Genomic DNA, 27,574 nt, shown 5'->3' with positions numbered 1-27,574 from the left:
GAGACGTTTGCCACAATGACTGATATAGCTGTAATCAAGGAAAAAAATGTCATCCAGGCGCAAAGTCTATAAACAACACAACTCCCTCTCCCACGCCCATTTAAAGGAGGAAAGATAAACCACACTGTGACAAACGTCCTGGCAAAGTCGAATGGCCAACTCCCTTAGACAGATAATCTGACAATTAGCGTGATATTGGTGGTAAGGATGACGGTTTCCCGACTGTCCAAAGTAAACTTGAAACAGGCACGGGACAGTTTTGGTTAAGTAAATACACCTTGGTCATAGCCACGCCCCTAGACACACGCGCACTCAATTTATCAAGTGACGTGTGGGGAGAACTTTTCCCGTGTCCTGTCTGAAGAACAAGCTCATTCATTCCTGTATGCGTTCACAGATCCCACATTTAAACGCGACGAAGGGTATTTTGTTGATGACGGGACTCTTTTTACCTTACCTACATTGACGGATGTGATTTAGGTTTATAAAACTTTAAAGATCTCGATGTTATTTGGAGAGTAACGCTGAATCGCAGACAGGTGAGTGCTGAGTGCTTTTTTGCTGGCGATTTCAGAGAGCCGAATGAACTTGTGAGGCTAATGGATTCGAAGCCATCATACTGGTTTAAGATGAGTAGGCTACTGCTCCTAATAAACATTGGGTATTTCTGGTCATATATGTGCCGTTATAATAGACCAGTGTGTTAAATACTGTCATCAACACAGTTTTCCTCGGTTGCAGAGAAACACGATAAAAACATTTGTTTTGGCAGCGCAACCGCTTTGTTTCTCATAAAAGACGCCAGAGAGTCATTTAAAGAACTTGTGAGAGAGACCTTGACCGGAAGCGCTGATGATGTCACATGCTGTTGCTCATAACAACAGAACATTAAAGTATAAGTCTCACATTTTACCTGCTTATTCAACAAATCCATGCACACACAGAACGAGTCATTGTCTGTAAACATTCCCCCATATGCAGCACCCAAACTGACATACTGATTTCGAGAGGATCTGTCGCTTAGCAACCACACCAATGTTAATTAGCTTTCACAGAATCCCATACACAAGTTGTACGTTAGTCTTGCAACGTGATGTAATAAATCATGTTCAGACTCTTTTTGAACACTAGTGTCCAAAAGGCTGAGAACATAGCTAAAATGCGTCTTTTTTGAATTTTGTTTTTCATTAGGGATTATATTTTGTAGATAGTCATATTATCTGAAACATTAATGTTATTTAGTTATTGTATGAAGTAATACGTGTCATCATTTTGCAACAAAAAGTGCAGAATCTTTATTGCTTTGTTTGACGGTGCTTCTTTGTTGTTAAAAAATGAAAATAAATCCTAAAACATTGATTATTTCCTGGTTTAAATTAAATTCTGAATACTAGATTTTCAAATGGGAGCCTCTCTGCATTCTACACTTAATCATAGGCTATGGGAATATGTGAACTGGAACCAGTGTGTACTTGCAGTATAAACCCAAGGTGAAGTGAACCCTCTCTGGTGTCTGCACGCACATTCTGAGCTGTGTTTCTGGATCATTCTGCTTAGTCAACATCAGACTTCTCTCCGTCAGCCCTTTTGACAATAACGCCTTTAGAGAAGAACATTGTGTCATTCACATGATGTCAAATTGTTCACTGCGACCAGACCTATTATGTCAGAAATTCTTTGCATTAATAAAATCTATGATGCCTTTCATGAGGTTTCTTGGTTTGAAGTGGTTAAACTCTGTCAATGAGGGTGTGGCCATTTCAGAGTTCCTTTTGTTTATACTGTACATTACACGTGAATTATGATGGATTGGGGTATGCCAGTTATTGCTTGTTTGGGCATTACACAAGACTTGTAGTCTTCACAGTCTTGCATCATTAGTGCTATTTAAACATTCAGTTGAACGCTCATTTTGTTCAGTTGTGATTATTGTTCACATTCACCATTTAGTACACCAAGTTTTTATTGATTTAATGGATTAGTTGCACAATAAATAAAACATGTCTTTACTCAACCTTGTGTTGCTCCAGTCCAGACCCATTTGACTTTCTATATTCTGTGTAAAACATACAGTTATAATGCACGGAGACTGGTATTTTAAGCCTCAGAATGACACAAAACCACCAGGAAAAGTCATACATTTTTTAATGAATCAATAGATCTGTTTAATAAAAATGATCTAAATGACTTGCTCGTTGACTCACCGATTCAATGATCCAATTGCAGCATTTCCTTTGAAGGCTTACTGGAAGGAAATACTATTAAAGGAATTAGTTCACCTTCAAAATAAAAATTCTGTCATCATTTACTCACCCTGCCTGTTGTCATTTTAAACCTGTGTGACTTTTTTTCTTCTGCAAATGAAAAAAAAAGATTTTTCGAAAAAGTTGGTAACCAAAAACCGTTGGTCCCCATTGATGTCTACTGTATGAACACAAAACAAATGCAAATCAAATGGGAACCAAAAGTTTTCTGTTACCAACATTTTTCAAAATATCTTTTGTGTTCTGCAGAAGAAAGAAAGTCATACAGGTTTGAAATGACAATATGGCGTGAAAATAATGACAGAATTTCCAATTCATTTAATAATATGGCAAAACTAGTGTCATAATTCCTCACATACGTAAAAATAAAATGATGAGTCAGATGGGGACCTCAGTCCCTATTCAGTGTAACCACATGGGAAAAAGCGACCATCACGTTTTCTGTACAACACAAAAAGAACATTTTACAATAAAGTCATACTAGTTCAGAACAACATGAGGTTGATTACAACAATTATAACAATTTTAATTTTGGGTGAACTGTCTTTAAAAATGACGCCATTTTGATAAATGTCAAGCATGACTGTGACACACGTGTGGGTATCACAGCTCAAAGCGGGTTAACAAGCTTTTACCCTTTCGCCGAGGTTTTAAAGATAAAGTCCAATCTCCTCCCTCCCCTCCCTCCCAGACGGGCAGCTGTTGCAGTGTTTCAGTATCATGGAGGCGTGCAGTGGGACTGCAGCAGGGACGCGCGGCAGAACTCCAGCATCTCTGAGAGACGCATGCAATCATGATCCCTGTGAAGGGTGAGTAACAGCCCTCATACTGCGCCTCTTGGCTTCTGACACGACTCTCGGTTTGCTCGGACGGCAGCTGCGGCAGGAGATTACCATTAGTTATGCAGTATACTGCGTACGTGCATGCGTGTGCCTCTCCTGCAAGGTTAGATGAGGCATTTGCGCTACAACTGGCTGAATGTCTGCATAATCTGTGCTGCAGTGCATGTAAACCGTGGTGGTTTTTTGCACACACAAGCATTTTGTGTGTCATGTGACCGGTCACCTTATTCTATTTCTGAGACAGCATATTTTAACAGCGCTGCATGGAGCAAATGTGAATCTGTCCCCTGTGGTGTAGATTATAGTGGTGATTTGTGTGCAACTGGTGCCCTACTGAGTTGATAACACGGGAAGTACAGTCATCAATGAAAGGAGATGTGTTTAACCGCCCCAACGAATTAGACACTGTTTAGTATAATTTGTTATGTGGAATTCATCTTGCGTTTTAAAGGGATAGTTCACCCAAAAATAACATTTCTGTCATCATCTATTCACCCGCATGTTGTTTCAAATTTGTTTATAACTCTTTCTTCGGTTCTGTGGAAAACAAAAGAGGATATTTTGAGAAATGTCTCAGTGGTTTTGTGTCAGTACAATGGAAGTCAATGGGGACCAGTGTTGTTTGATTACCAAAATTCTTCAAAACATCTTCTTTTGTGTTCTGCAAAAGATGGAAACTCATAAAGGTTTTGACAAAACACAAGGATGAACAAATGATGTAAATTTCATTTTTTTGCGCGAGCTATTCAATTAATGTACTATTTTGATGCACTTTAAAATATCTGTAAACTTTTATCCTCTTCTATGGGACGAATTATCGTCTCATGTTGGTTTAATCTTGGGGTGGGAAGGGAGATTGTGGGACATTCTGGAACAAAAAGAGAATCACTGAGTTCGTCTTTTGTCTGATGAATGTATCATCTAAACTCCAGCCTTTCATTCCAGCTTTTATTCCCATTCTGTGAGGATTCCCGACCCTTAAAGCTGTTCCGGCTCACCTTTCCTCACCCCTGGAGTGCCTCACGTTTCACCATTTCTCCATCTCTTTTGTTACTTAGGGTGGATTCGTTTTTGTGACTGACTGACTGATTCAAGCGATATTCTTGTTCAATACAAAACACACACAATAGTCAGCTTTTTGGCAGTGCTGACCACATGATCTGTAATGTCCCCTTGTTTCGACCCTCTTGGCTATGTTCTCAGCTGCAGGGTGAACTGGGGAATGCTCTTGAGGTTATCTAAAGTAGGTGGAGTTTTCAAAAGAAGCGTACAGTATATATGAAAGTGAGCTTTTGCTTTTGGAAACAAAGTTTTTGCTTGAATGAATGAGTGAATGAAACGTTTGTGTATAATTCATAATGACTGCTCTTTTTTTCCTCATAAGATTAGTCCTATCTGGCCTTAGACATTCCAGTATTAACAAATCAGATTTTTTCATCCATAAAGGGATACTTCACCCAAAAATGAAAATTCTGTCATCATTTACTCACCCTCATGTCATTACAAACCTGTATGACTCTCTTTCTTCGGCAGAACACGAAAGAGGATATTTTGAAGAATGTCGGTAACCAAACAACACGGTCCCCCATTGACTTCCATTGTAAAGACACAAAACCACTAAGACATTTCTCAAAATATCTTCTCTTGTGTTTCACAAAAGAAAGAAGTACATGCAGTTTTTGAACAACATGAGGGTGAATACATGTTGACAGAATTTTTATGTTTGGTGAGCTATCCCTTTAACACACCTCTCCATATCCAAGTACCTAATGAACACATTGAAAATGCATTAGGACTGGCATGTGCTTTGTGGAGCTTCAGTTAAGTATATTATTGACAGAACCTGGCCTTGATCAGCCTGCAGCGGGTTGTTTGGTTATTGCCTCATACTCACAGGTCAAGAGTTCAGTGCAATGAATGGCACTTCTGAGCTGTGTTTGTTTATTACCTCTCAGGAACAAAAAGTGGGTCAATAGTAGTGTCACCGTTCTGTGTCATAATAATACTTCAATTCTAATCCTAATTTACTGAATGTGTCAGGACTGATACATTTACACAAATCATACTGCATTTCCTATATGCTTTTGAGAATATGTTTGAAAAGACATATGCTGAATAAACACTGACAGAATTTTCATTTTTGGGTGAATCCTAGTTCAGTTATTTCATGCTGTTGATATTACTGCTTTGCCCTAAGTGAAGTGATGCAGAGGTATACCATCACAAGCTTATTTCAACATAACCCTCTCCGATCCTCTCTTCTTTAAGGCCCCACCCAGAGGATGATGAGGGGGAGGAAGATAGGATCCGGCAGCCAGCTGAGACTGCAGGCTGGGAAGACGCCATTGCTGTTATGGTGCGAGTCTGTATACTCGATCACTGTGGATCTGTAGCTTCATGTGTTGTTTAGAGAGCTGTGCTGTCATTTGTTTGTGTATATGTGTACGCAGGCACGAAGAGCATCGATGGTGCCTGCAGACCTGCCTGCAGAATCTTCCCTGCGCTCATGTGCCAGCACTGCCAGCATGAAGGTCAAGAACATCAAAAAGTAAGTGATAACATGGACAGTTTATACCTTACATGGAGGAGAATACTGATGATCTCTTCGTATTTTCCAGACTGTCCCTCACCAAAGGCCATTTCCCCCGGCTGGCAGAATGTGCTCACTTTCACTATGAGAACGTTGACTTTGGCTCTGTGCAGGTGAGGGTTTTACAGTAAACTCAGGATTGCTTGAAGGGCTTAGTCACGTTTGATGGGAATGTGCTAATTTTATTGGCTGGGGTGTTGGTTTGGCTAGCAGTATGAAATCCATCATGTGAAAATCAGGGCTGTTGTTTTAAGTGATGAGTAATCGACGTTAGGCCTTATTGGGTCAACTGCTATCCTACAACATGTTGAGATTGTACTTCTTGAGTTGCTGGTTTTATTTTGTTTTATGTGTTGAAGGGACAGTTCACCCAAAAATGAAAGTTCTGTCATCATTTACTCACCATAGAGTTGTTAAAAATCTGTATAAATATCTTTGTTCTGATGAACACAAAGAAAGATATTTGGAAGAAGGCTTGTAACCAAACAGCTCTTGGCCACCATTGACTGCCATAGTAGAAAAATGACAATGGTAGTCAATGGTAGTCAAAAGTGCCCAAGAACTGTTTGCTTTTCTAAATTCTTCAAAACATTTTTCAGCAATCTTTCCTACTATGGTAGTCAATGGTGGCCAAGAACAGTTTGGTTACAAGCATTCTTTCAAATATCTTTCTCTGTGTTCATCAGAACAAAGACATTTATACAGATTTGGAACAACTAGAGGGTGAGTAAATGAAGACAGAATTTTTTGGGGGTGCACTTTTCCTTTGACATTGTCCATTACCTTATTTCATAGCAAACCTTCTTACAATAAATTTGAAACTTGTGAAATTTGTTAAACCTCACTTTTTCCATCCTCTCACTGACTCTTGGACCTAGACGGTCTCTTTGTAATTCAGACATATTTCCTTTACACAGAACATCAGACTACTTTATTGGACTTAAATGTCTGTTTATTAAAAAACAGCTTCAGTATGTTGTAATTTAGCCATATTTATGTTATGCAGTTCGAGTTCCAGCAGAGAGCAGCAGATATCATTCCCTGTAAAGTGACTGAGACCCCCCATAACAGAGGTGTGTTGGTTTCAGCGTATCATCATGAACGGGGTGTGATGTCATAGCTGCGAAACAGGAAGTGTGTAGTACAGCTCTGCTTCCATCATCTTGTGTGTTCCAAGGTCACAGACTCCTGTGTGTTTGCTGAAGTGTCCTATAGGTTATTGTTCAATCTCCTGGGCAGGTTACATTGAAAAACAGTGGCCAGGTGGTCAGAGAAAATGTAGGCTCTGGATTCTAGACGTCCAGCTACTGTCCCACTCCAAACATGCCAATAACACATGAAGGTTGATGTTTTAGAAGGAGTGCCCTCCTTATTCACACTCTTTTGTTGCATTTACAGCTCGTGCACATTCTTGCTGAACAATAGTATATCAATAGACATGTCAAACTGCTGCAATTGTATGCCATGATGTGAAATACAAAGGCCATTTGTCTCGCTGGTGTGCACTTCTGTCATCTAATCTCATTTTAATGCAAATACTGCTACTGAAATGCTCACGTAGCCTACCTGTAGTGTTACCAGTACAGTAGTTGGGTCGACAGTTCCAATGTCCAAATTGTTTTTAAAATGATGATTTAAAAAATGTAGTTTACTTTATGTAGGATGATTTTATGTAGAAAACAGTAAAGCAAAAAATGACGCTAAATTATGGAAACTATAGAGGAAATCAGTATTTTGTTTTGGACAAGGTCAATTTGAGAAGTTAAATTTCATGACATATTCAGACTACATGTCAAGAAAAATACTTTGAAATATGCTAAATATATCCTAGAACTTATTTTATTGACATTGTCATACACAGTTTGCTTCTCGAGTACATCCATCTTGTTTTTTACTAGATTTCAAATATTAAGGGAGGGAATTATTTCTTTTTAAGCAGTGTAATGGTCTAATTATGTAAATAATAAACACATTAATTTTAGTTGAATGTGGGTGAAACGGATGAAACTCCACATTGACCTCAGGTCATTTTCGCTACACTACACAGAAACTCATATTTGTAGGAGGATTGAGTTTCTCAGCTTCTCCTTTGTCAATTTATTCAGTCAGTTTCACTTTCAGTAACCAGACAAATCACGTTCAGTTGTTGTAGGAAATGTTGTTTTAATGAGGTAATATTTAATGCAAATTGTGACATCTGTAATTTATTTAGCCAAAGTTAAACAACAATCCTAAACTTGAGCTACGCTCAGCCGACATTCCTTTTCAGATGGTACTTACAGTAATTTGGTTTTCTCATATAGTCACATTGTAAAATGCCACTATAGATTCCTCCCCTCTGTGTTTAAGCCTTAGGTATTGGGCTACAATTCTGTTTCATCTTCATGCAGAAGTTGGTGTCATTCCCAGAGGTGGTGTGACTGTTCCACATTCCTCCGCTTAGCTTTACAGAGGAGCTCTTAGTATTCCTGCCTCCACCCTACCAGAGATGGAGATGAAGGAAGAAGTAGGCCAAATACTGTAATGCGGCAATGAGCCTCTACTGATCTGAGACCAGCAGCTCGTCATCTGAATACCTTCATCTCCATCTGAGCAGTTGATTGAGACATTGATTAAGTCGCTATCTCCTTAGCTATAAATCCTGTCAGATTGAGGGAACGGCCTCCTGTGGAGATCCAGCCCTCACTCACCACCATTTCATTAGAATGGATATAAACATGCAGGCTTTAGCAGATTGTCTAAACTGTGCTGACCTGTGTGAGTGTTCACTTTTGCCTGTGTTACAGATCTGCAGATCCATCTTGAAATATTGATACTGATCTTCCCAAACTGATGTTGTAGTATGAGGATTGGTACTTTTATAATAGGGTAAAAGATTTTAGCAGTGTTTCATATAGATATAAACTTACTGTTTAGCTGAGAAGTTAAAGTTTCTGATCATTTTTAGTTTGGGCTCATTTAATATAGTCACGGTTAAAGGTCCAGTGTATAAAGTTTAAAGGCATCTAACGGTCGGGTTTGCGAATTGCAACCAGCGTCTTCAGAGCACTACGGTGGCTGACACAGAACTAAGATGTCGTCATGTTTTTGCTTCTTTGCCGAAGGAGATAACGTATTTATGAAACGTGCTCTGTAGAGCAGTTTGTCCATTCAGGGCTACTGTAGAAACAACATGGTGAATTCTATGTTAGGGGACCCACGGTGTATGTAGATAGAAAATTATAAGGTCTTTATACACCTCTGAAGACATAGTTATGTATATTATAACGCATTTATGTCAATAGGTCCTCCCAAAAATTACACATTGAACCTTTACATGGCTATAAATACTAATTTTATTCTTAGAAAAAAAATGAATAATATAGTTTGCCTTATTGTGAAGATATATGGAGTTAACATTATGAAATGGGTCATCACTAGATTATTGTGTATAATCTATTTTATATTTCACTGTACTATAGCCCGATTAATTTCAGATTTCCCAGATTTCAGCCTCATCTCAAAGAGAAACAACAAGCCTGCCATTCCTCTTTGCTCCTGATGTAATTTTACAGGGCATGTAATTGAATTGCCGAGAAACCTGGCGTAATTTATGACGCTGTAGATGGACTCCAGTCTGATTCCAGCAAGGACATAGAAAAATAAAGGTCAGAAGATGATCATTGGGTTACTCTTTTATACTGTAGTTTTTATGTACAGTAACTTGAGGAATTTCCTCGTGGATTATTGCTGCTTCTGTCCAAAAAGATTATGCTGCAGTTACACAAGTGGAATTTTAATCTACAGATTGTATGACAAACAATCGGTTTAGTTCCAGCGTGACCATTAACCATTGGTGTCTGCTTTTACCCAGTTTTATTTTAAGGAATTTGCAGATAAGTCTTATAGACCAGATGCTTCAAACCCTGGAGAAATGCGCTCATGTCCTTTTTTCAGTATTATAGAGAGTTTTGTTGTTCCGTAAAATTTTCCTGGAAGGTTTTTAAACTAATGGTTAGACGTTCATAAACATTTGAGTGGTGAGAATGCGTCCACATTAGCACAGATTCATGTTTGAAAGGAATTAGAAAGCTAAACCTTCTTAAACCTTAAATCAGTAAAAGCACCAAATAACCTTTTCACAGACATTACATAGACTGTTTCATCGGACGCACACGCCTGGCCCGAAGTTAACTTCCGGTATGTGTTTGGTTATATAACTATTTTTTCATATTTCATTAATATTAATATTTAATTATATATTAATTGTATTAAATTAAACTAAAACTACTCAACAGTTATTGATTCTTTGCAGAGGTCTAACGAAAGTTTGGGCCACATAACCTCAGTTTATGTTGTTGCTGCTGAAACCGTCGATTCGGGTCACATGTTGACAGACGTCCTATCGAAAAACAGTTGCCATACTGTAGCTCTGCAAAAAAAAAGTATTATAATTTTCATTTCACGTATCAAAAATGAACAGGCGTCTCGCCTCAGTGGCCTTCTCAAAAAGAGATCACTAAAATAAGCTGTTGTACTTTTATTGTATCTTGCAGAAAACATCAGAAAAATTATGTTTAATATGGCCTCTACAAAACATTACAATAATGCCGTGTGAACTGGGTTCACTTGCCTCCACTGTATAATGTCCACAAGAGTTTGATTTAGTGCTGCCCTGCCCGTTACCTTTGCCAGCACTGTTCTGAGATCAGCCCTTCCCAGCATCTGCGGGTGCAGCTCTGTTCTGCATGGGCTCAGTGGGAGGGCTGTCATCCAGCAGAGGGAGGGGCTAGGAGGATCGGGGGGAAACATTTCTATATTTGTCCTCTGTTGTAATTAGACACAGCAGCATGCACATCCCTCTACTGCAGGAGACTGAAGCTGCAAAACAGCCGTGTTTCAGACGGGGAGCAGAGATGCAGTGCAACGCCTCTCCACAGCGTAATGCTGATCTTTGCTCTGCTCTCAATCTGGTTCGTTTTTGATGAGCTGGGCTGACTGAGCGCAGACTGCTGGTCTGTGGGGGCGTGTGCGAGGGGTTATTGCGTCTGCTGCTGTTCTGCACGGCTGTCGCAGAGAAGGCTGGATGAGGAAAGGCTCAGGTGGAGGACCGTAGGGAACTCTCGGGTTATGTCTGTCAGAATGGGTCTGGCTGAGATGATGAGAGAAGGCACAGCATTGCAGTGAGTACACATACCGTTTCTTCAAGAAATGGGGTCAAGATCGGAATATTTATTTTCGGAATATATCTTAATTTAGATTTTTTGTGGTTTAACTATTTACTGGATCTTACAAAGAAGATATTTTTATCAGGGCTGTCAAACGATTCATCACGATTAATCGGATCCAGAACAAAAGTTTGTGTTTACATATTTTGTATCTGTGTACTGTGCGTATTAATTTTGCATGTAAATTTATAAACACATTAACATACATGCATATACAGTATTTAAGAAAAATATATTAATAAACATTTATATATAGTTTCAATTATTGGTAAATATAAATAAATACATGTAAATATTTCCTAAATATATATACATGTATGTGTATGTGTTTATTATACAAAATTAATATAGACCGTACACAGACATATATTATGTACAATATGTAACACAAACTTTTATTCTGGATACGATTAATCGTTTGACAGCCGTAATTGTATTAATGTTGATAAGCATCTATTGTGTTTGAGTGTTAGTACAACTCAATAAAGCTAATAAATTGTACTACAGACTATAAAAAGTGGTCAACAAATACAATTCAATCAGATGCATAATGCGCATTATTTTTGTGGAGTTTCGGTTAATATTGGGTGAATTATTGTATACAGACCTGTTGTAAATGAAGTGTTTATTCTGCAGTTTGTTTACTACTGTACTGCGGTAGCTAAGTAGGTCATTAAATGATTCAGTAAGTTTACGTTAGTTTTATTTATAAGCAATCAATTTTTTAATTTGTTTAATGCACCTTTGAAGTGGCTCAGTGTTGGATCGGCATTTTCTATCAATTAAAAGGCAGAAGTTATTCTCTTTGATGTGGAAGGCTGGTGTGTGAGTGTGTCTATTGACTGATGCATTACTGAGAGGATACAGAGAGGTAAATTACAACAGACACTATAAAGACTTCTCTGGAGATTACGAAGGCATTCATTGTATTATGATTCATTTGCATATGGAACATGTTCATTTACATATAGCTGAGGAATGGTAAGTTCAAACGTTTATTTGGGGTTTTCGTTGTGTTCGAAAAAAGGTTTATGAAAAGTATCATTTGGGATAAGCCAGAGTGGCTTCTCTGTGCTAAATAAGAACATGTCATGAACGTCCATTGATTTTATATGCTTGCCTGTTTTTTCTCTATCAGCCAACAATATTTTTCGTATGTTTTGAGCATACAATGAAGGATTTCTACTGTTCTTTCTCTCTTCACAGCTGTCTTTAGCTGAAGATCAGAACGACCTCGCACACACTGGTCTTGACTCAAAGGAGCTGGTGTATCTGGTCCAAATCTGTTGCCAGGTAAATTTGTCTCACACACTGACAAAAGACTGAAAGCTCTGTCTGTCTGACAAAGGAGAAAAAATATATCCCTGGATCAGTGAATTGTTATGGCAATAGAGCAAAAGCTAATCCGGCTGCCACGCTTGGAAAAAAAGGAGACGTTATAAAAAGAACTTTAAGAGGTTCAGTTTGAACAGGGAGGCCGACCGCATGCATGCATAGCAATTTATCTGTTTCATGAATCAGGGCTTAGGAAAAGACAGGATTTTCAGAGCAAATATTTCATAGGATACTGTTAAAAAGGCCTGTACTATGTTGAAACAAAGGACCTGTCTTGTGTGTTGTGATACTGTTGACATTGTTTCACAATGAAACTTAAAGAAGAGGATTCTTAGACTGTTTTTGTGTTGGTGCATGTGAACGCTGAAAGGATTTGGAGGAAGCCTGTTAAAGCAAAACCCTATTTTTTGACTGTAGTAAATATCATTGTTTTCCATCTAGCTGTTTCCATTACCGTATCCAGCCTCCTTAACCAAACACTGTTAGTATCAGGTCTGGCTGTTATATGGTATATACTAAACAATTATGAAAATGTCAACAGAAGGAGAGATAGTGGTTCTGCTTTAGGGTACTGTATATATAATACTGTAGATACAGGGCTATCAGTGGCCAGGAGTCTGGACTGCTTTACATAATTTAAATATAGAAAATGGAAAAAATACATGTGCTTTAAGTTCAAGAATAACTTAAAGGGCTTGTTGTGTATACGTAGTTCAGGTTCAGCCCAAACATTTTGATATTCATTCATTTTGGTGCAAAAATACAGTAGGCATTACCGCATGGTTATGTAATTTACACAATTTTTAATAGGAATCTCTCTCAAAAACAACTAAACAGTATACAATAACTGCATTGTGAACTGTACTGTTGAGATCAGTAAAAATAATAAAATATGATCCTTAAACCAAAAATATGTAAATCTGCTTGATAAAGGGAGAGTTCACCCAAAATTGAATGTGAGTAACCAAACTAATCTTATCCCCCATTTACTGCCAAAGTAGGGAAAATAAATGGGAGTCAATGGGGGATGAGATCTGTTTGGTTACTGATATTCTTCCGAATATCTTCCTTTGTGTTCAGCAGAACAAAGAAATTTATACAGGTTTGGTACAATCTGAGGGTGAGTAAATGATGACAGAATTTTCATTTTTGGCTGAACAATCCCTTTGATAGTTTTGTCAAAGAGATACTAAAGTCATCTGTCCCTCTCTCTTTCCTCTCTCTCATTTTTCACTAAAATATTTTGCTTCCTTTTTTCACTCTTATTTCTGCTCTTGCGTCTCAGGGTCGTAAGTGGACTGTGAAGCGCTCGTATGAAGAGTTTCGTGTCCTTGACAAGCATCTCCACCTTTGTATCTACGACAGAAGGTTCTCTCAGCTTCCTGAACTGCCCCGATTAGACAGCCTGAAGGACAAGGTAGGTAGACTACACTGCTGACTGTGCCTCAAAACAGACATGACTTTGAAGCAACGCAATGCAATGAATCACTCGGTTTCAAAACTAATAAAACATAAGTATCAAAAGTACTACATGGTTTCACAGAACATACATTGAGCCCAGCATGGGAGATAAGTTGGGAGAAACATTGACTGTAAACATAAATGGGATATTTACCCAGTGTTTGATGATAATATACACTTTTATGCTATTAGCTTAGCAACATGCTAACACTGTTGACCTCTGCTGGAATCGATTGTTCGTCTTCTGTACTTCTTAAATAGAAATAGCTAAATGTTTAAAGCATTTAAAACAGTCTCTTATGAGGATCCATTGTCAAGGGAATGGGGCATTTTACTAGGTTTTGAAACTATAACAGAACAGTAAGGTTAGGGAAATGAAAATTTCCCCACAGGAAGAAAGTTTTCAGTCAAAATAAAGTAGAAAAAGTGAGATTGAGGAGTATCTATTGAGAGAAATGCAATATAATATACAGTACATAACTATGTATTCAGAGGTGTATAAAGACCTTACATAATGAAACGTTATGTTCTTATGACCTTAGAATGAGCTATTTCTATCTACATACACCCGGGGCCCTTTGCATAGAATTCACCATGTTGTTTCTAGTAGCCCTAAACGGACAAACTGCTCTACTGAGCGCGTTTCGTAAATATGCAAAAAAGTGCGGACATCTTTGTCCTGTGTCAGCCACCGTAGCGCTTCAAAAGGGAGGTGTACTGTAATTCACAACCTCACCGCTAGATGCCGCTACATTTCACAAACTGGACCTTTAAGATGTTTTCTCTTGGAATGTTCGCTCTATCCTTAAAGAAAAAGAGTGGACATCTAATTTGTCATTTTACTTTGGATTTGACAGAAACACATTTTAGAGAATGCATGCTATTTTTTGTGATATTAAGGAATGTATTCTCTTTCACTCCCACTGTTTCTATTCTTCATCCATAGACACTTTTCCAGATGCTCACTGCTTACATTTCCCGCTTCTCAGCCATTGCTGATAATAAGATCAACTGTGGGCCAGCACTCACATGGATGGAGGTGAGTGCATCCATATTATGACAAAATCCCCAAGTCGCTTATTTTAGGTTGTCATGGCAACACTGTGTCGCTCCCAGTCTTAATCCTAAACTGTGCCCAAAAAGTCCTGTAGCTACCTGCCCAAGTCCTGCCTTTTACATACAGAAATGCTTCATTTAATTGGTTTAACAGGTTGCCTCATACAACACAATCCCATTTTGAGACACCTGTTAAACCAAATAACACATCCACTCACACGTACCCTCCTATATGCTGTTAGTCATGACCAAAATAAAAGATGACTGACTCAATTCGTCTCGACACGCTTTATCACACAAGATGTTTGCTTGCTCTTTCCCATCATTTTGTATTTCGTTTTTACTGACGTCACACCTCTGTTTACATTTTACCTGACCGATGATAGCAATATTACAACATCACATTACAAAAAATAAGATTTTACAACAAACTTTTAATGTTTAACGGTAAAACACATGCATCTGCCTACGTTCTCTTAGATTGACAACAAAGGGAACCACCTGCTGGTTCACGATGAGTCATCAATTAATGTTCCTGCTGTAGCTGCAGCCCATGTCATAAAGCGCTACATCGCCCAAGCAGCAGATGAACTCTCTTTTGAGGTGGTGTTTTTATTACGTTTTCTCTTTTCTATTAAATATTGATTTGGTGTTGTGCCCAATTTTCAGATTAGTAGTAACTAAAGCCCAATCTCTCTTTTAAAGGTTGGGGATATAGTATCGGTGATCGATATGCCTCCTACAGGCGACACAGGCTGGTGGAGAGGAAAACATGGTTTTCAGGTTGGTTTAATATAGTGTGTTAAGATAGAAATGTTGTATTTTGTTAATAGATTTTCATATTATTTCTATATATACATAAGTTTCCTTTTTAATTGCAATTATAATTGCAAAAACAATCTTCACTTTTCAGTTAGGTTTAGTGTACATTTGAGACTTGTTTTGCAGTTTTCATGTCACATCAGACTCATAGTCTGTGTGCTCTACTACCGATAAGGGAGGAATCTTTATGGTGATAAATGTGCCGTAAAGTAATTACTCCTGATACACAAGTCCATAAATAACACATTTATATTCTGCAGCAAGATTGTACATTTTATACAGAGGCAAATCACAAAATTTTCATACAGTATCTGTATCCTTGAGGGGTTTGAAAGAGTGTTTAAGGGAAGCAGTTGTAATCATTTTGCCTTTGCCCATTTTGAAATATACAAGTGTTTAAATTTGTCTTTTTTTTCTTTCCCTTTACAGGTGGGATTTTTCCCTTCTGAATGTGTGGAACTAATTAGTGAGAAAATCCCATCAAACGTGATCAATTCATTTGTTAAGCCAGGTACACCATTTTTATCCAGCATATTTATTGTCTTGTTATTCGTAGCAAAGAGACATCAACCTTCACATATTTAGAGGTACAGTCTTAGCATTGATATAAACCCTTTTTTTTAATGTTCTCCAGTGTCAAAGAAGCATGGCAAGCTGATCACATTTCTGCGCACGTTTATGAAATCGCGCCCCACCAAGCAGAAGCTAAAACAGCGAGGTATTCTGAAGGAGAGGGTGTTCAGCTGTGACCTTGGAGAACATTTGCTTAACTCGTGCCATGACGGTAAGAGCATATTTGCATATTTGTTATGTAAACCAAATACGTAAAAAAAAAAAAAATCCTACAATTAAAAAACCCATTTAATATTGACAATCTCACAGGTCGGGCTGCAAAGTAACATCATGACTGAACTGCTCTATTAAGATTTGATGACGTATAATTCATATTTAAATGGCAGATTTAATGTGTGTTGGTTCAACAGTCCCACAGGTCATAAGAAGCTGCGCTGAGTTTATTGAGAGATATGGAGTGGTGGATGGAATTTACCGCTTATCTGGAATTTCCTCCAATATTCAGAAACTGCGGTGAGACACCAATCTTCAGTTATAATAATGTTTAAGTACTTTGTGAATAATTCAAAATCTATATATATATTTCTAACTTCCTTTGTGTGCAGGCACGAGTTTGACTCGGAGCATGTTCCTGATCTCACTAAGGACACTTACGTCCAGGACATTCATTCAGTGGGATCCTTGTGTAAACTTTACTTCCGGGAGCTGCCCAACCCACTGCTTACCTACCAGCTCTATGAGAAATTCTCTGTAAGCAAACACTGACACACCAGTGACTACAGTATTGATACTGGAAGTGATGTTTTGGCATATTTGTCACAGGATGCTGTATCAGCTGCCACTGATGAGGAGAGGCTGATCAAAGTCCATGATGTCATACAGCAGCTGCCTCCGCCACACTACAGGTTAGAATGGAGCACGGCATCCTCTAGTGATGAGAAAGAGAAGTGCAATTTCCTTTTTATAAAATGATTATTATTGACCCTGTGGGAAGGGTTTATAGGGAGGCTTATGTATAATTCAGTATTGACTAATACATGATTTTAGTGGATTTATTATATCCTTTTATGTGCTTTTAAATTAGAGTTATTTCCTTATAAAGGATAAATATGATGATTCCAGATCACATTTGAAAGAAAATGATGATGCGTTCTAATCACAAAGATGAATTCTGGTTATATTTTAAGAGTCTCGGACGCGTTTTACATTGTATGCATCTAGGTTATGCACATTAGTAGCTAAATGAATGTATAAAACTATTTAATTTAATTTGATTAAATTTAATTTAATCACTTAAGTAGTTATATATTTTCAATTTTAAACACATTCTTAAGTTTCCAGCATTTTCTGAAGGGTCTTTCTGATTTTATGAACATCTTTTTCACTATGTTTACATGTTTTTGCTTGCAGAACTCTTGAGTTTCTAATGAGACATTTATCCCGTATGGGAACCTACAGTACTGTTACCAACATGCACTGCAAAAACCTAGCTATAGTCTGGGCTCCAAATCTTCTCAGGTGGCTGCCAAAGTTCTGCTTCTTCCAAGATTTATTTTTAAAGATATTTTTCCTGACAAAAAGTTGTATCTCTTACTGAAATGTTACAGGTCTAAACAGATTGAGTCAGCGTGTTTTAGTGGAACCTCTGCCTTCATGGAAGTGCGCGTTCAGTCGGTTGTTGTGGAGTTCATCCTCAATCACGTCGATGTTCTCTTCAGTCCCAAACTCAGCACTTTGATCCGCCAGAGCACAGGTGAGAAATAAACCTCTGTAATTTTCCTACCACCAGGATGGATTTTTAGATGAAACGCTGCTAATGAGGATCTTAAGCAAGCACATAACTCTAATCTTAATTGCCAGGCCATGCTACATTAGCTCGGCCCAAATCTCTGATGGTCAGCTCACCATCTACCAAACTGCTTTCACTGGAGGAAGCTCAGGCCCGGACCCAAGCCCAGCTCATCTCTCCTGTGTCTCCTGACAGCAAGTACATCGATGTCGGAGAAGGGCCAGCTGCCCTTCAGGGCAAGTTCCACACGGTCATTGAATTTCCTTCTGAGAGGTATGAGTTGTTTTTTCGTTGTGCTACTTTCATCATTGACCGAAAATTGACGCAGATGTGGAGCAGTAACTGGTCATTGTTGCTGGTGAATCTAGGAAAAAGGGTTCAACCAAATCCAAAAAGTCTCCGGTTGGAAACTGGCTTTCATTCTTTAATATGGGAAAGTCCCCAGCTCATGCCAAACCCAAATTACATAGACATCCCAGTGAGCCCAATGAGATGAAGACTGCACCCCTCCCAGGTCAAGCTCTTGCTCTGCTTTATAATCAACCAGTGTTTATCTTTACTAGAAATTTGAAAAATGTGTTTGATAAAAATGATTTAAAATGTTATTGTTTTATTTGAATAAAATGCATGTATTATGTTAAAAACACTACTGAATTGACTAAAAAGATTGTTTATAGGCACTGTAGTACCTCTTTATTCAGTCCTAAATGTGTTGATAGTACTACTGTCTGCTAAATTAAAATAAGATACAAAATGTATTAAATGAATTAAAATAAAAGTGAAAAATTATATTGACCTGTAGTTCACTTTGACAGGTGGAAGAGGAGACACTGGAACATTACGATCTGCGAAAAGTGAAGAATCTCTGTCCTCCTCGCATAACTTTGAGGGTAAAATCTTCAACACTTTACTTTTTTCAATTACAAGGTGCTCTACGTTTTTCACAAGTGATTTTTTTCCCAAATACCACCCATTAAGTGTCCTTACTACGTGACAGATATCACAGGAACTAGGTGTCTTAAAAATCACACCTTTCTCAGTGACAGCCCTAGCTACTGCAAACAGGAATAAATAAAAATAGTAGTAGCCTGTCTTTAATTTAGCTTAATTTAATATTTAATTTAATTTAACAACATTTTATTTTATTTTATTTTACTGGCAAATCAGAAATTAGTTGAACAATAAGAAATGCTCTCTGCCTGTCAATCTTTGGAGGGCTGCATTGGCGAGGGTTGCATTGCAGGATAGAGCGTTGGCATTACAACAAAATGGCTGAAATTGCTTGCAGCACCTTTGCTGCAAAGTTTTTTCAATGACTTACCAGTTGTTCACTTAATGCTGTTTATCCATCAACGTCCTGAACTCTGTCATTCTCTCTCAGGTGGATCAAATGTGTATCGTCCGCGCAGACCTCTCTCCACCAGTGAGGCTTTGTCTATCTCATTCAATGAGGAGCTGCTGGACAGCAGAGCAACTGAGGACTCTCGCTTCAGCCTCAAAGACCTCAAGAAAGACACCGTTGCTTCCTCTTCTTGTGTGCCTGCTCTTATATCTCCTCCCCACCCTGCAGCGGATTTTGAGTTTATAGGCATAGTTTCTTCAGATATAGACCCGCTGGCCTTCAATTGCAGCACGCAGCCGACTGATCCCACTGTATCTGATGGAAAGAAAAGAGGCAGCCGCAAAAAGGCGAGAGGCAGCCTTGTTGAGTCTGAGCCTGTAGACAAAGTCACTAGTCCCTCCCTGCCACATGATCTCATCCTGCCACGCTTGGAAGATAAAAATCGCAGCCACTCTGAAGTGCCAGTCGCCCCAGCTAAGCTGGAGGTGGGAAGCTCTAAGGCAAGCCAAGAAGGAACCACAAAGAGTTCAGTGGCAAAGAGTGTAACTGTGTCCTGTCCATCCGACATCATGTCTCTCATGAAAAAACCCAGTGTGTCCTCAAGAAGCAGTGAAGGCCATCAGCGATCTGCTAGCTTTTGTAAGACAGAGAGTAAACCAGTGGAGGTCAAGGAGCACAGAAGGACAGAATCAGGTCAGCACCTTTCCTTGTGTTCCTCAAAATAATAAAATTATTCCTTCCTATAGACGTTTGGATAAACTAAGGAATCAGCAGAATTTTGCTTCCCTTTGAAATGTGTTCAATGGAGTACATACAGTACTCTACCAGTCAAAAGTTTGGAAACTTTTTACATTTTAACATTTTTTTAAAAATAATTTTTGCTTTTAGAATATTATTTGTAAACTTTCTTCTGCCTCTTTGTTCCTCTGTTTCCTTCATCTAGGTTCAGTGACATTTGAATGTACCCCCGGCTTGGTGAGGTCCGTGTCTCTCATAACTCCCCAGCCTGCATTGAAGAGCGCCGCCCGTATGCTAGCTCTAGAACTCGCCGAGTCCGCCCAGCAAGCCACCCGACTCAGCAAACGTGGGAGCTCAGAACCCCCCACACCTGTTTCTCCAGTTCACAATCCAAACGCACTGTTCACACTTCATTTTCCTCCTCTACGTCCTCTCCAAACATCCTCTGATAGAGAGGAACGGTACGTGTCTACCAGAACTATCCCGGATCCTTCCAGCACCATGTCAACTGAGAGCCACACCGATGCGGGCAGCCTACGCAGCAACTGCGCCTGCCACGGCAGTGAAAGTGGCCTCAGCTTCACCGACAGTTGCGACGCACCCGCTGGTAGCCACTGCACACATGCGCCCTCTCCTCATAGAAATCCAGAGATTCAGCTGGTTCCAGAGAGCCGCACTGCTATGAGAGATAACATCCGCCATGTTGGAGTCGGTACAGACGGGGGTGCTACGAGCCAAGATGCGGAGGTGGAGGTGTACAGAAGTTTGCAGCCTTCAGAGAGATTCTCAGGGCAAACTTCTCTGGGCGGCCAGTCAGCCATCGACGCGCTACACAACAAACAGTCTGCTAACGCCGCAAACTTCCGAGCCATACTGGCGGAAACTGCCATGCCTGCTTCGGTGCATGAAGTTCTTCCGCACGCTCCGAGTATTCCTCCATCGAGCTTGGTCTATCAGTACCAACCGAAAGACAAAAGATCAGCTCACTCCCAACACTGGTCAAGCCCAGTTGGACAAAGCACGCCTTATTATCATCTGGACGAGGGGCGTCCTCATCCCAGAGTCCTCTCGAGAAACTACTGCAATACCCTTGCGCCACGATCCCTGCACCAGTCTATTAAATACAAAGGTCAAAGGGAAGAATACACCTACAGACAAGGAGGTCCGAGGTATCCACCACTAGATGGAGCCTCTGTATATCCCACTATCCGCAGGGTGCGTTCCATGCACACTCCACCAGAGGACAAGTTTTACCTCCTCCAGAACAAACCTTTCCCAAAACCGCCTCCATCAGACATCCGGCCTTACTTTGAAGATGGGAAAGTTCGATACAGGTACAGCCCCTACTCAGAAGCTCGGTATAATAAAGCAGATCAACGCAGTCATCTCTCTTACACTCTTAGCAGATTGCCTTCACGTCCGTCAAAGGTAATAAGCGGCACTGAAAACTACCTTCACAACCTTCCACCGAACAATGACTCTGACTTTATAACCAGAGACGCTGGTGTTCAGCCAAGAATGAAGAATCCCTCTCTCTATGAGGCTTTAAATTCCGGTTTATCTGATCGACATTTCAGCCAGTCCATTAGACGGGAGAACTCAGCCAAAGAGAGGTCGCTGGGTCCAGTTGGGCCCCATGTTATAAGAGGCAGTCGGTGCCAGGAAACGATGAACTCTAGGAGCAGATCAAACTCTGGAAAAGAGATGCTGATTTCTACTGAAGGGGATGATGGGAAGTACAGGGTAACCATGGTGTCTCATTACTCCCCAGAGCGCCCGCTTTCTGATCCCAATATGCCTGCGCCCTATCACTCTGACCGCTATGGAGGCGGGCAGGGAGCCAGATCGTCTCTTATGATGAAGCAGAGTCGATCCATGCACAACTATCCACAACACAGACTCGAGTCCACGCCCCACAACCTGACCCTTCATAAGGAATACAGCTGCCCGGATTTTAAACACACGGGGTCCAGCGACGGCTTCTCTGTCACACACCCGAAACAGGACAGGATGGTGTATAACACTCTCCGACACTACTCTAAAGAGGACTATCAGTACATTCGGGCAATGAGCAGGGATTCTCAGAGGTCTAAGAGATCACAGAGTGTAAAAACACGCCATCCACAGGGTCAAACCCGAATTGGTCTGGAGCGGGATCACAGACAGTCATTTTCTTCCCAAAGTAGGACGAGAACTCGTAGCATGTACGTGCCATCTCGTACGGACTACTCGGAAAGCTACGTGGCTGCACACTCGAAGGTTCCTAAGAGCAGTCGAACGGGATCCAGCATTTTCCTGAATTATGGCTGCATGCCATCTCATAATAAGAGACTGTACTCGACTGCTGTGGGTCACCCGGGTTTTCATCAGACAGAGATCAGGCCTGAGATGCAGATTTATGCTGAATGAATAGAAAATAAGTAAAATAAATAATCAGAAAATATAACCTCTGCAGGGCAGTGGTTTTCTATTGTTAATTAGATAAGAATAAAAGTCTCCAAATGCTTTAATTGTTCACTAAGTGGTTTTAAACACAGTATGCACTGCATACTCTATAAATGAACAGAGTTCTGATGGCTTAACACTGCATAAATATTTTGGGAATTTACTTCTAGATTGTGGTACCAGATTCATGTGGCTTTATTGCTGCTTTAAGTTGTTTAAGTGTGTCGTGTTCGTTTTGTCACTTTGTTACTAGAGGTCAGGGGTTGCAAAAATCTTTATTACAAAAATGAACAGTGCAATACAGTGAGGGAAATAATTATTTGATCCCCTGCTGATTTTGTAAGTTTGCCTGCTTACAAAGAAATGAAGGGTCTAAAATTGTTATGGTAGGTTTATTTTAACTGATAGAGACAGAATATTAAAAAAAATGTATATAAAGGTTATAAATTGATTTGCATTTCAGTCAGTGAAATAAGTATTTGATCCCTGAGAAAAAATAACTTTGTACTTGGTGTAGAAACCCTTGTTGGCAAGCACAGAGGTAAGACATTTCTGATAGTCGGTCACCAGGTTTGTGTCAGGATACATTTTAGTCCACTCCTCTGTCAATCTTTAAGGTTTCTTGGCTGTCGCTCAGCAAATTGGAGTTTTAGCCTCCTTGACAGATGTTCTATAGGACTAGGGTCTAGAGACTGGCTAGGACATTTAACGTGCTTCTCCTTAAACCACTCTTTGGTTGTTTTGGCAATATGTTTTGGGTCTTTGTCATGTTAAAGGCACATCCACGACCCATCTTCAGTGATCTAGTTAAGGGGAGGAGGTTCTCGTCCAAGATTTTAAGGTGATTTTACGGCCCGTCCCTCAGCCCATCAATGCGGTGAAGTCATCCTGTAACCGTAGCAGAGAAAAAGCCCTAAAGCATAAAGTTTCCAAAAGCGTGCTTCTCTGTAGGGATGGTCATAGTCAGCATTTCTCTCCCTCCAAAAACAGGAGTCAATTTTGGTCGAACTTCAGATGAGCCAGACAGGCCTTCTTGGGCAGGAGGACCTTGCGGGTGCTTCAGGATTTCAATCTATTACGGCATAGCGTGTTACCAATGGTTTGCTTGCTAACTGTGGTCCCAACTGTCTTGAAATCATTAACAAGCTTCTTCTGTGTATAGTTCTGGGCTGATCTTTAACCTTTCTCATGATCATCTTTACTCCATTGGGGAAATCTTGCAGGGAACTCCAGAACAAGGGCAATTGATAGTTATTTTGTATTTTTTCTTTTTCCAAATAATCGCACGAACAGTTGTCTCCTTCTCACCAAGCTTCTGTCTGTAGCCTATTCAAAGTTTGTGCAGGACTACAATCTTGTCCCTGAAATCCTTTGGAACCTATTTGGTCTTGACCATGGTGGTGGAGAGGTTGAAATGGAAGATACAGATTCTGTTGGCAGCCAGAACCGTTATATAACATTCCCCCCCTCATTTTTTGGTTGATATTCGGTTTCTATCAGTCAAAATAAACCTACCATAAGAATGATAGACCATTCATTTCTTTGTAAGCAGGCAAAGATCAGCAGGGGATCAAATTATTATTTCCCTCACTGTATATAGGAACCACTGCCTTGTTTATAAAGAGCATAATTATGTATTCTCATCACTGTGGAATCCAAACATGGCGTCAGTGTCAATGACATCAGCATATCTGACTTCTAAAGAAAATTACTAGAAAAGTTCATGAAAGAGGAATCTGTTGCTGTTTCATCTCCAGCGTTTTCTTCTTCGCATTTTATAATCATGCACTTTATAGTTGGTCTGTGTTTTTATGTAACAGGCACTTTAGACATGATCCCGTTTCCGCATAATTTTTATTTGTGATAATGGAGGTGAGAGTGAGCTGTTGTAAACATGTTTGGTAAGATCTGTATTGATACTGTTGTATTGATACCTGTACTAAACAAATACTGTGTAGCCATACTGTTCTTTTTTAGTTGATTTTGTTTTGTGTTCACTTTGCTTTGATCATTAAAGTTATTTATTCAAAACCATTATGTGTACCTGTGCTTACATCGTCATTTTTTGTTTCTTGACAAAGTATGGACAGCAATAACATAAACAAACGTTATGTGGCCCGAACTTAACAGTTATTGATTCTTTGCAGGGGTCTACCAGAAGTTGAGTAGTTTTAATTAAATTGAATTATTGTAATTACTATACAATAAAATATTAATATAAATTACAATTAATCTAATTAAATATTAAATATATTGTTATAACCAAACACCAACTGGAAATGAACTTCGGGTCAGGTGCGTGTGTCTGATAAAACATTCTTATGAAAACAGATGCCCTGTCTTTTATTAGATGCTGCTAAGACGTATTGCAGGCCATGTGCACAAGTACTACCATAAAATCTTTTAAGAAGTACTCTTGATGTCAGGATAAGATCACTAACATGTACCCCTTTGTTTTAATGCATTTTTTTATTATTAAATCATTCATATGAACTACACTGGATGTTTATACTTTAGACACCTGCAGCAGTGAACAGCAGAGGGCACTGAAGTATTGAAGACTTACTGTAATGATGCTCCAGCACTGATGTTTCCTCCATGTGAACTAATATGAAGGCAGATCAAAGGTTTCAAAGCCCTGAGTTTCTGATGCAATACAATTATTATTCCAGCAAGATTGCTTTTTTGTACATTGTCCAACGTATTAGGAGTTTAGGATACAGAAGTGCCAGAACTGGTGATATGATGCATACTGAAACATGCAAGATTGTTATTTTGAATGCCTGTATCTTCAAAATGTGAATTTTGTCAATGTTATAGATAATCCTGTGGCTAAAATATACTACAGTATATACAATAGCTTTTCTACTATGGTAGTTAGTGCCGCAGAAATCTCAGTTGCTAACATTTTTCGAAATGTCTTTTTTTGTGTTCAACAGAATAAAGAAATAGGTTTGGAACAACTTGAGGGTAAGTAAATCATGACAGAATTTTCCTTTTTGGGTAGACTATCCCTTTAAGGTAACGTGACTGGCTGCGTATGGGACTTGATACCCAGTAAGGCATAGCCATGCTCAATTGTATTAGTTGCATTTTATTTGCAGTTGTATTAGTAGTATTGTATTTTATCACTGTCATTTCTGCTGTCTTCCACCCATGACTGTTGCTTCTTGATGTGTAATATAAAATCTGTTTCGAAAGCCTCAAATCTTCACTTATGTATGATCAAATATTTTGGTTTTTGCATTCTAACCTATTTCGCTCTTAGCTACGCTGTACAAATGTATTTCTAAAGTAACAGCTAGCATAAACTGAACAAAAACAAGGGCATTCTTGACTAAAATATGAAAGCATGATGAAATTGTCTTGCAGAGGAGCGGCAATCTAATCTTTACATTCAACTGCACTTCCATCCAGAAACTGGCTAGCTGCCTTTTTGATGCTTCCGAAGGCTGCACCCAAATAATTCATAGGCGTCTGAAATTAAAAAAAGCGGATCTCAAGCAGTAAGGTGTGGAACTCATAGTACGCCGCGTTGTATCAAACAGACGTTGCCTGCCCTGTTGAAAAAACCAGCATATGCTGGTTTAGGTATGTTTTGATGCTGGTTTGAACAGCTTAAACCAGCTAAACACCAGCTTAAACCAGCAAAAACCAGCATCAAAACATCCCAAACCAGCATATGCTGGTTTTTTCTTCAGGGTAAGCGAAATTGTAATATGAAATGGGTGCAGTATTCACATGACTGTTTGCGTTTGAGCAAGTGGTACTTATACCTACCACAAACACACAATTTGGGACAGCAACTCATTAAGACATTGCTTTCTGTGTAATTTCCAGCCTAAACTGGTTATCTTGCATGGGCTGAATTACCACCACGTTACGTTGTTTGTGCGTCAAAGTGGCTAGGCGGCTGTAAAAACGATGATTTTTAGAAGTAGGAATGTGCCGTGTTAAACTAAAAGAATTGCTATACGAGTGCCACTAACAGCTGCAGAAATCTGCTTTGTGAGGAGATTTAGAGCCAACAGCAGATGCTTAGACTATTGAATCTGCTGGCATACTCACACACTCGGTGTGCTGAAGCAATGTGTGCAGGTATAACCAGTCTGGGCATACTGGGTTCACAACACTACAACACAGAGAAATGTCTTAAAGGTACAGTAACATACCGATGCAAACAAAGAGCATTTGCCTTTGGGTGGCTTGCTTCAGTTTGCTCAGCTTATACAGTAAGTCTATACAGTATAGTGTAGTGTGTGTACTTCCTGTAGCAGTATGAGCCCAGCTTGTATTAATTTGGCACCACAAGAGTTTCTAAACATAAATGAATGGGCCACAGTGCTAACCCCCTCTCATGCTGACCTATCTGTCCATTAGAGCAGCCTTTTCTTCCATTTTCATGAAGCTTTTTGGATGGTTTCAGTAGACATGTGGCCCTCTGTCCATTAACATTGATCAATTTGATCAAATGCAGCTTTCAACAAGTTTCCCACATCTTGTCGTGGTCAGCAGGGTAGGATTGCTGACAGGGCACATAGGGCCAAGACTTCTCATGCAGTTTTTTGTTTTGTTATTTTAAGCTTGACAGCTTCTGGTCACTACAATATAGTGTCCTCATAGGGCAAATGCAGCATAACAATTCTTCATGTATTCATCCTTTCATCCAAAACCAATATTCCCAGTGCAAAGTTTACATTACTTAAAATATAGTCATGTGTTCCGCTGGGAACACAGGAGGATTTTTTAATATCCATCTATTATCACGTTGGCTCAGAATTACAAATTGTCCACCATTTCTAATATTTCTTGGTATCATAATGGTGATGGGATGCAAATTGGTCTCAAAAAGACATGACAGCACCTTTATTCTGTGAAAAGTGTTTGGCTTGGTCTGTGTAAGATGACAGCTGATGACTATTACTTGGCATAATTCTGCTTGACAATTTCTCCATAATGTTTTTTAGACGAATACATGACACTCCTGTACTTATTTAAAAGCAAAGAAAACTGAAATAAGATCACCTCACGTCAGTTGCTCTGGGGAGGAAATAAAATCACATTCATTAGATTATAAACCAAATAATGGTTGATGCATTGATGCATTAAA

At 39.3% G+C, this 27,574-nt stretch overlaps 1 protein-coding gene across 2 annotated transcripts; it reads left to right on the top strand.

Moving 5' to 3' along the window:
* The first annotated feature begins 364 nt into the window (after positions 1 to 364).
* On the top strand, positions 365 to 24,492 carry arhgap32a (Rho GTPase activating protein 32a). 2 transcript variants are annotated; one of them, XM_057351469.1, is made up of 22 exons: positions 365 to 539; positions 2,956 to 3,073; positions 5,375 to 5,462; positions 5,557 to 5,654; positions 5,725 to 5,809; positions 12,110 to 12,196; positions 13,524 to 13,655; positions 14,646 to 14,738; positions 15,236 to 15,358; positions 15,461 to 15,538; positions 16,007 to 16,088; positions 16,212 to 16,361; positions 16,561 to 16,663; positions 16,756 to 16,900; positions 16,973 to 17,055; positions 17,561 to 17,668; positions 17,758 to 17,903; positions 18,011 to 18,212; positions 18,308 to 18,453; positions 18,755 to 18,829; positions 19,321 to 19,974; positions 20,225 to 24,492. In XM_057351469.1, exons 2-22 carry the CDS (start codon positions 2,985 to 2,987, stop codon positions 22,426 to 22,428), a joined length of 4,971 nt encoding a protein of 1,656 aa, XP_057207452.1. In that variant the 5' UTR covers positions 365 to 539; positions 2,956 to 2,984; the 3' UTR covers positions 22,429 to 24,492. The 2 variants fall into 2 exon arrangements, with proteins under 2 accessions (XP_057207452.1, XP_057207453.1); XM_057351470.1 differs by lacking the exon at positions 17,561 to 17,668.
* Positions 24,493 to 27,574: the final 3,082 nt, after the last annotated feature.

Source organism: Triplophysa rosa, linkage group LG14, assembly GCF_024868665.1.
Source record: "Triplophysa rosa linkage group LG14, Trosa_1v2, whole genome shotgun sequence".
Classification (NCBI taxonomy): domain Eukaryota; kingdom Metazoa; phylum Chordata; class Actinopteri; order Cypriniformes; family Nemacheilidae; genus Triplophysa; species Triplophysa rosa.
Note: the sequence above shows the minus strand (reverse complement) of the source record. Positions and strands in the feature narration are given on the sequence as shown.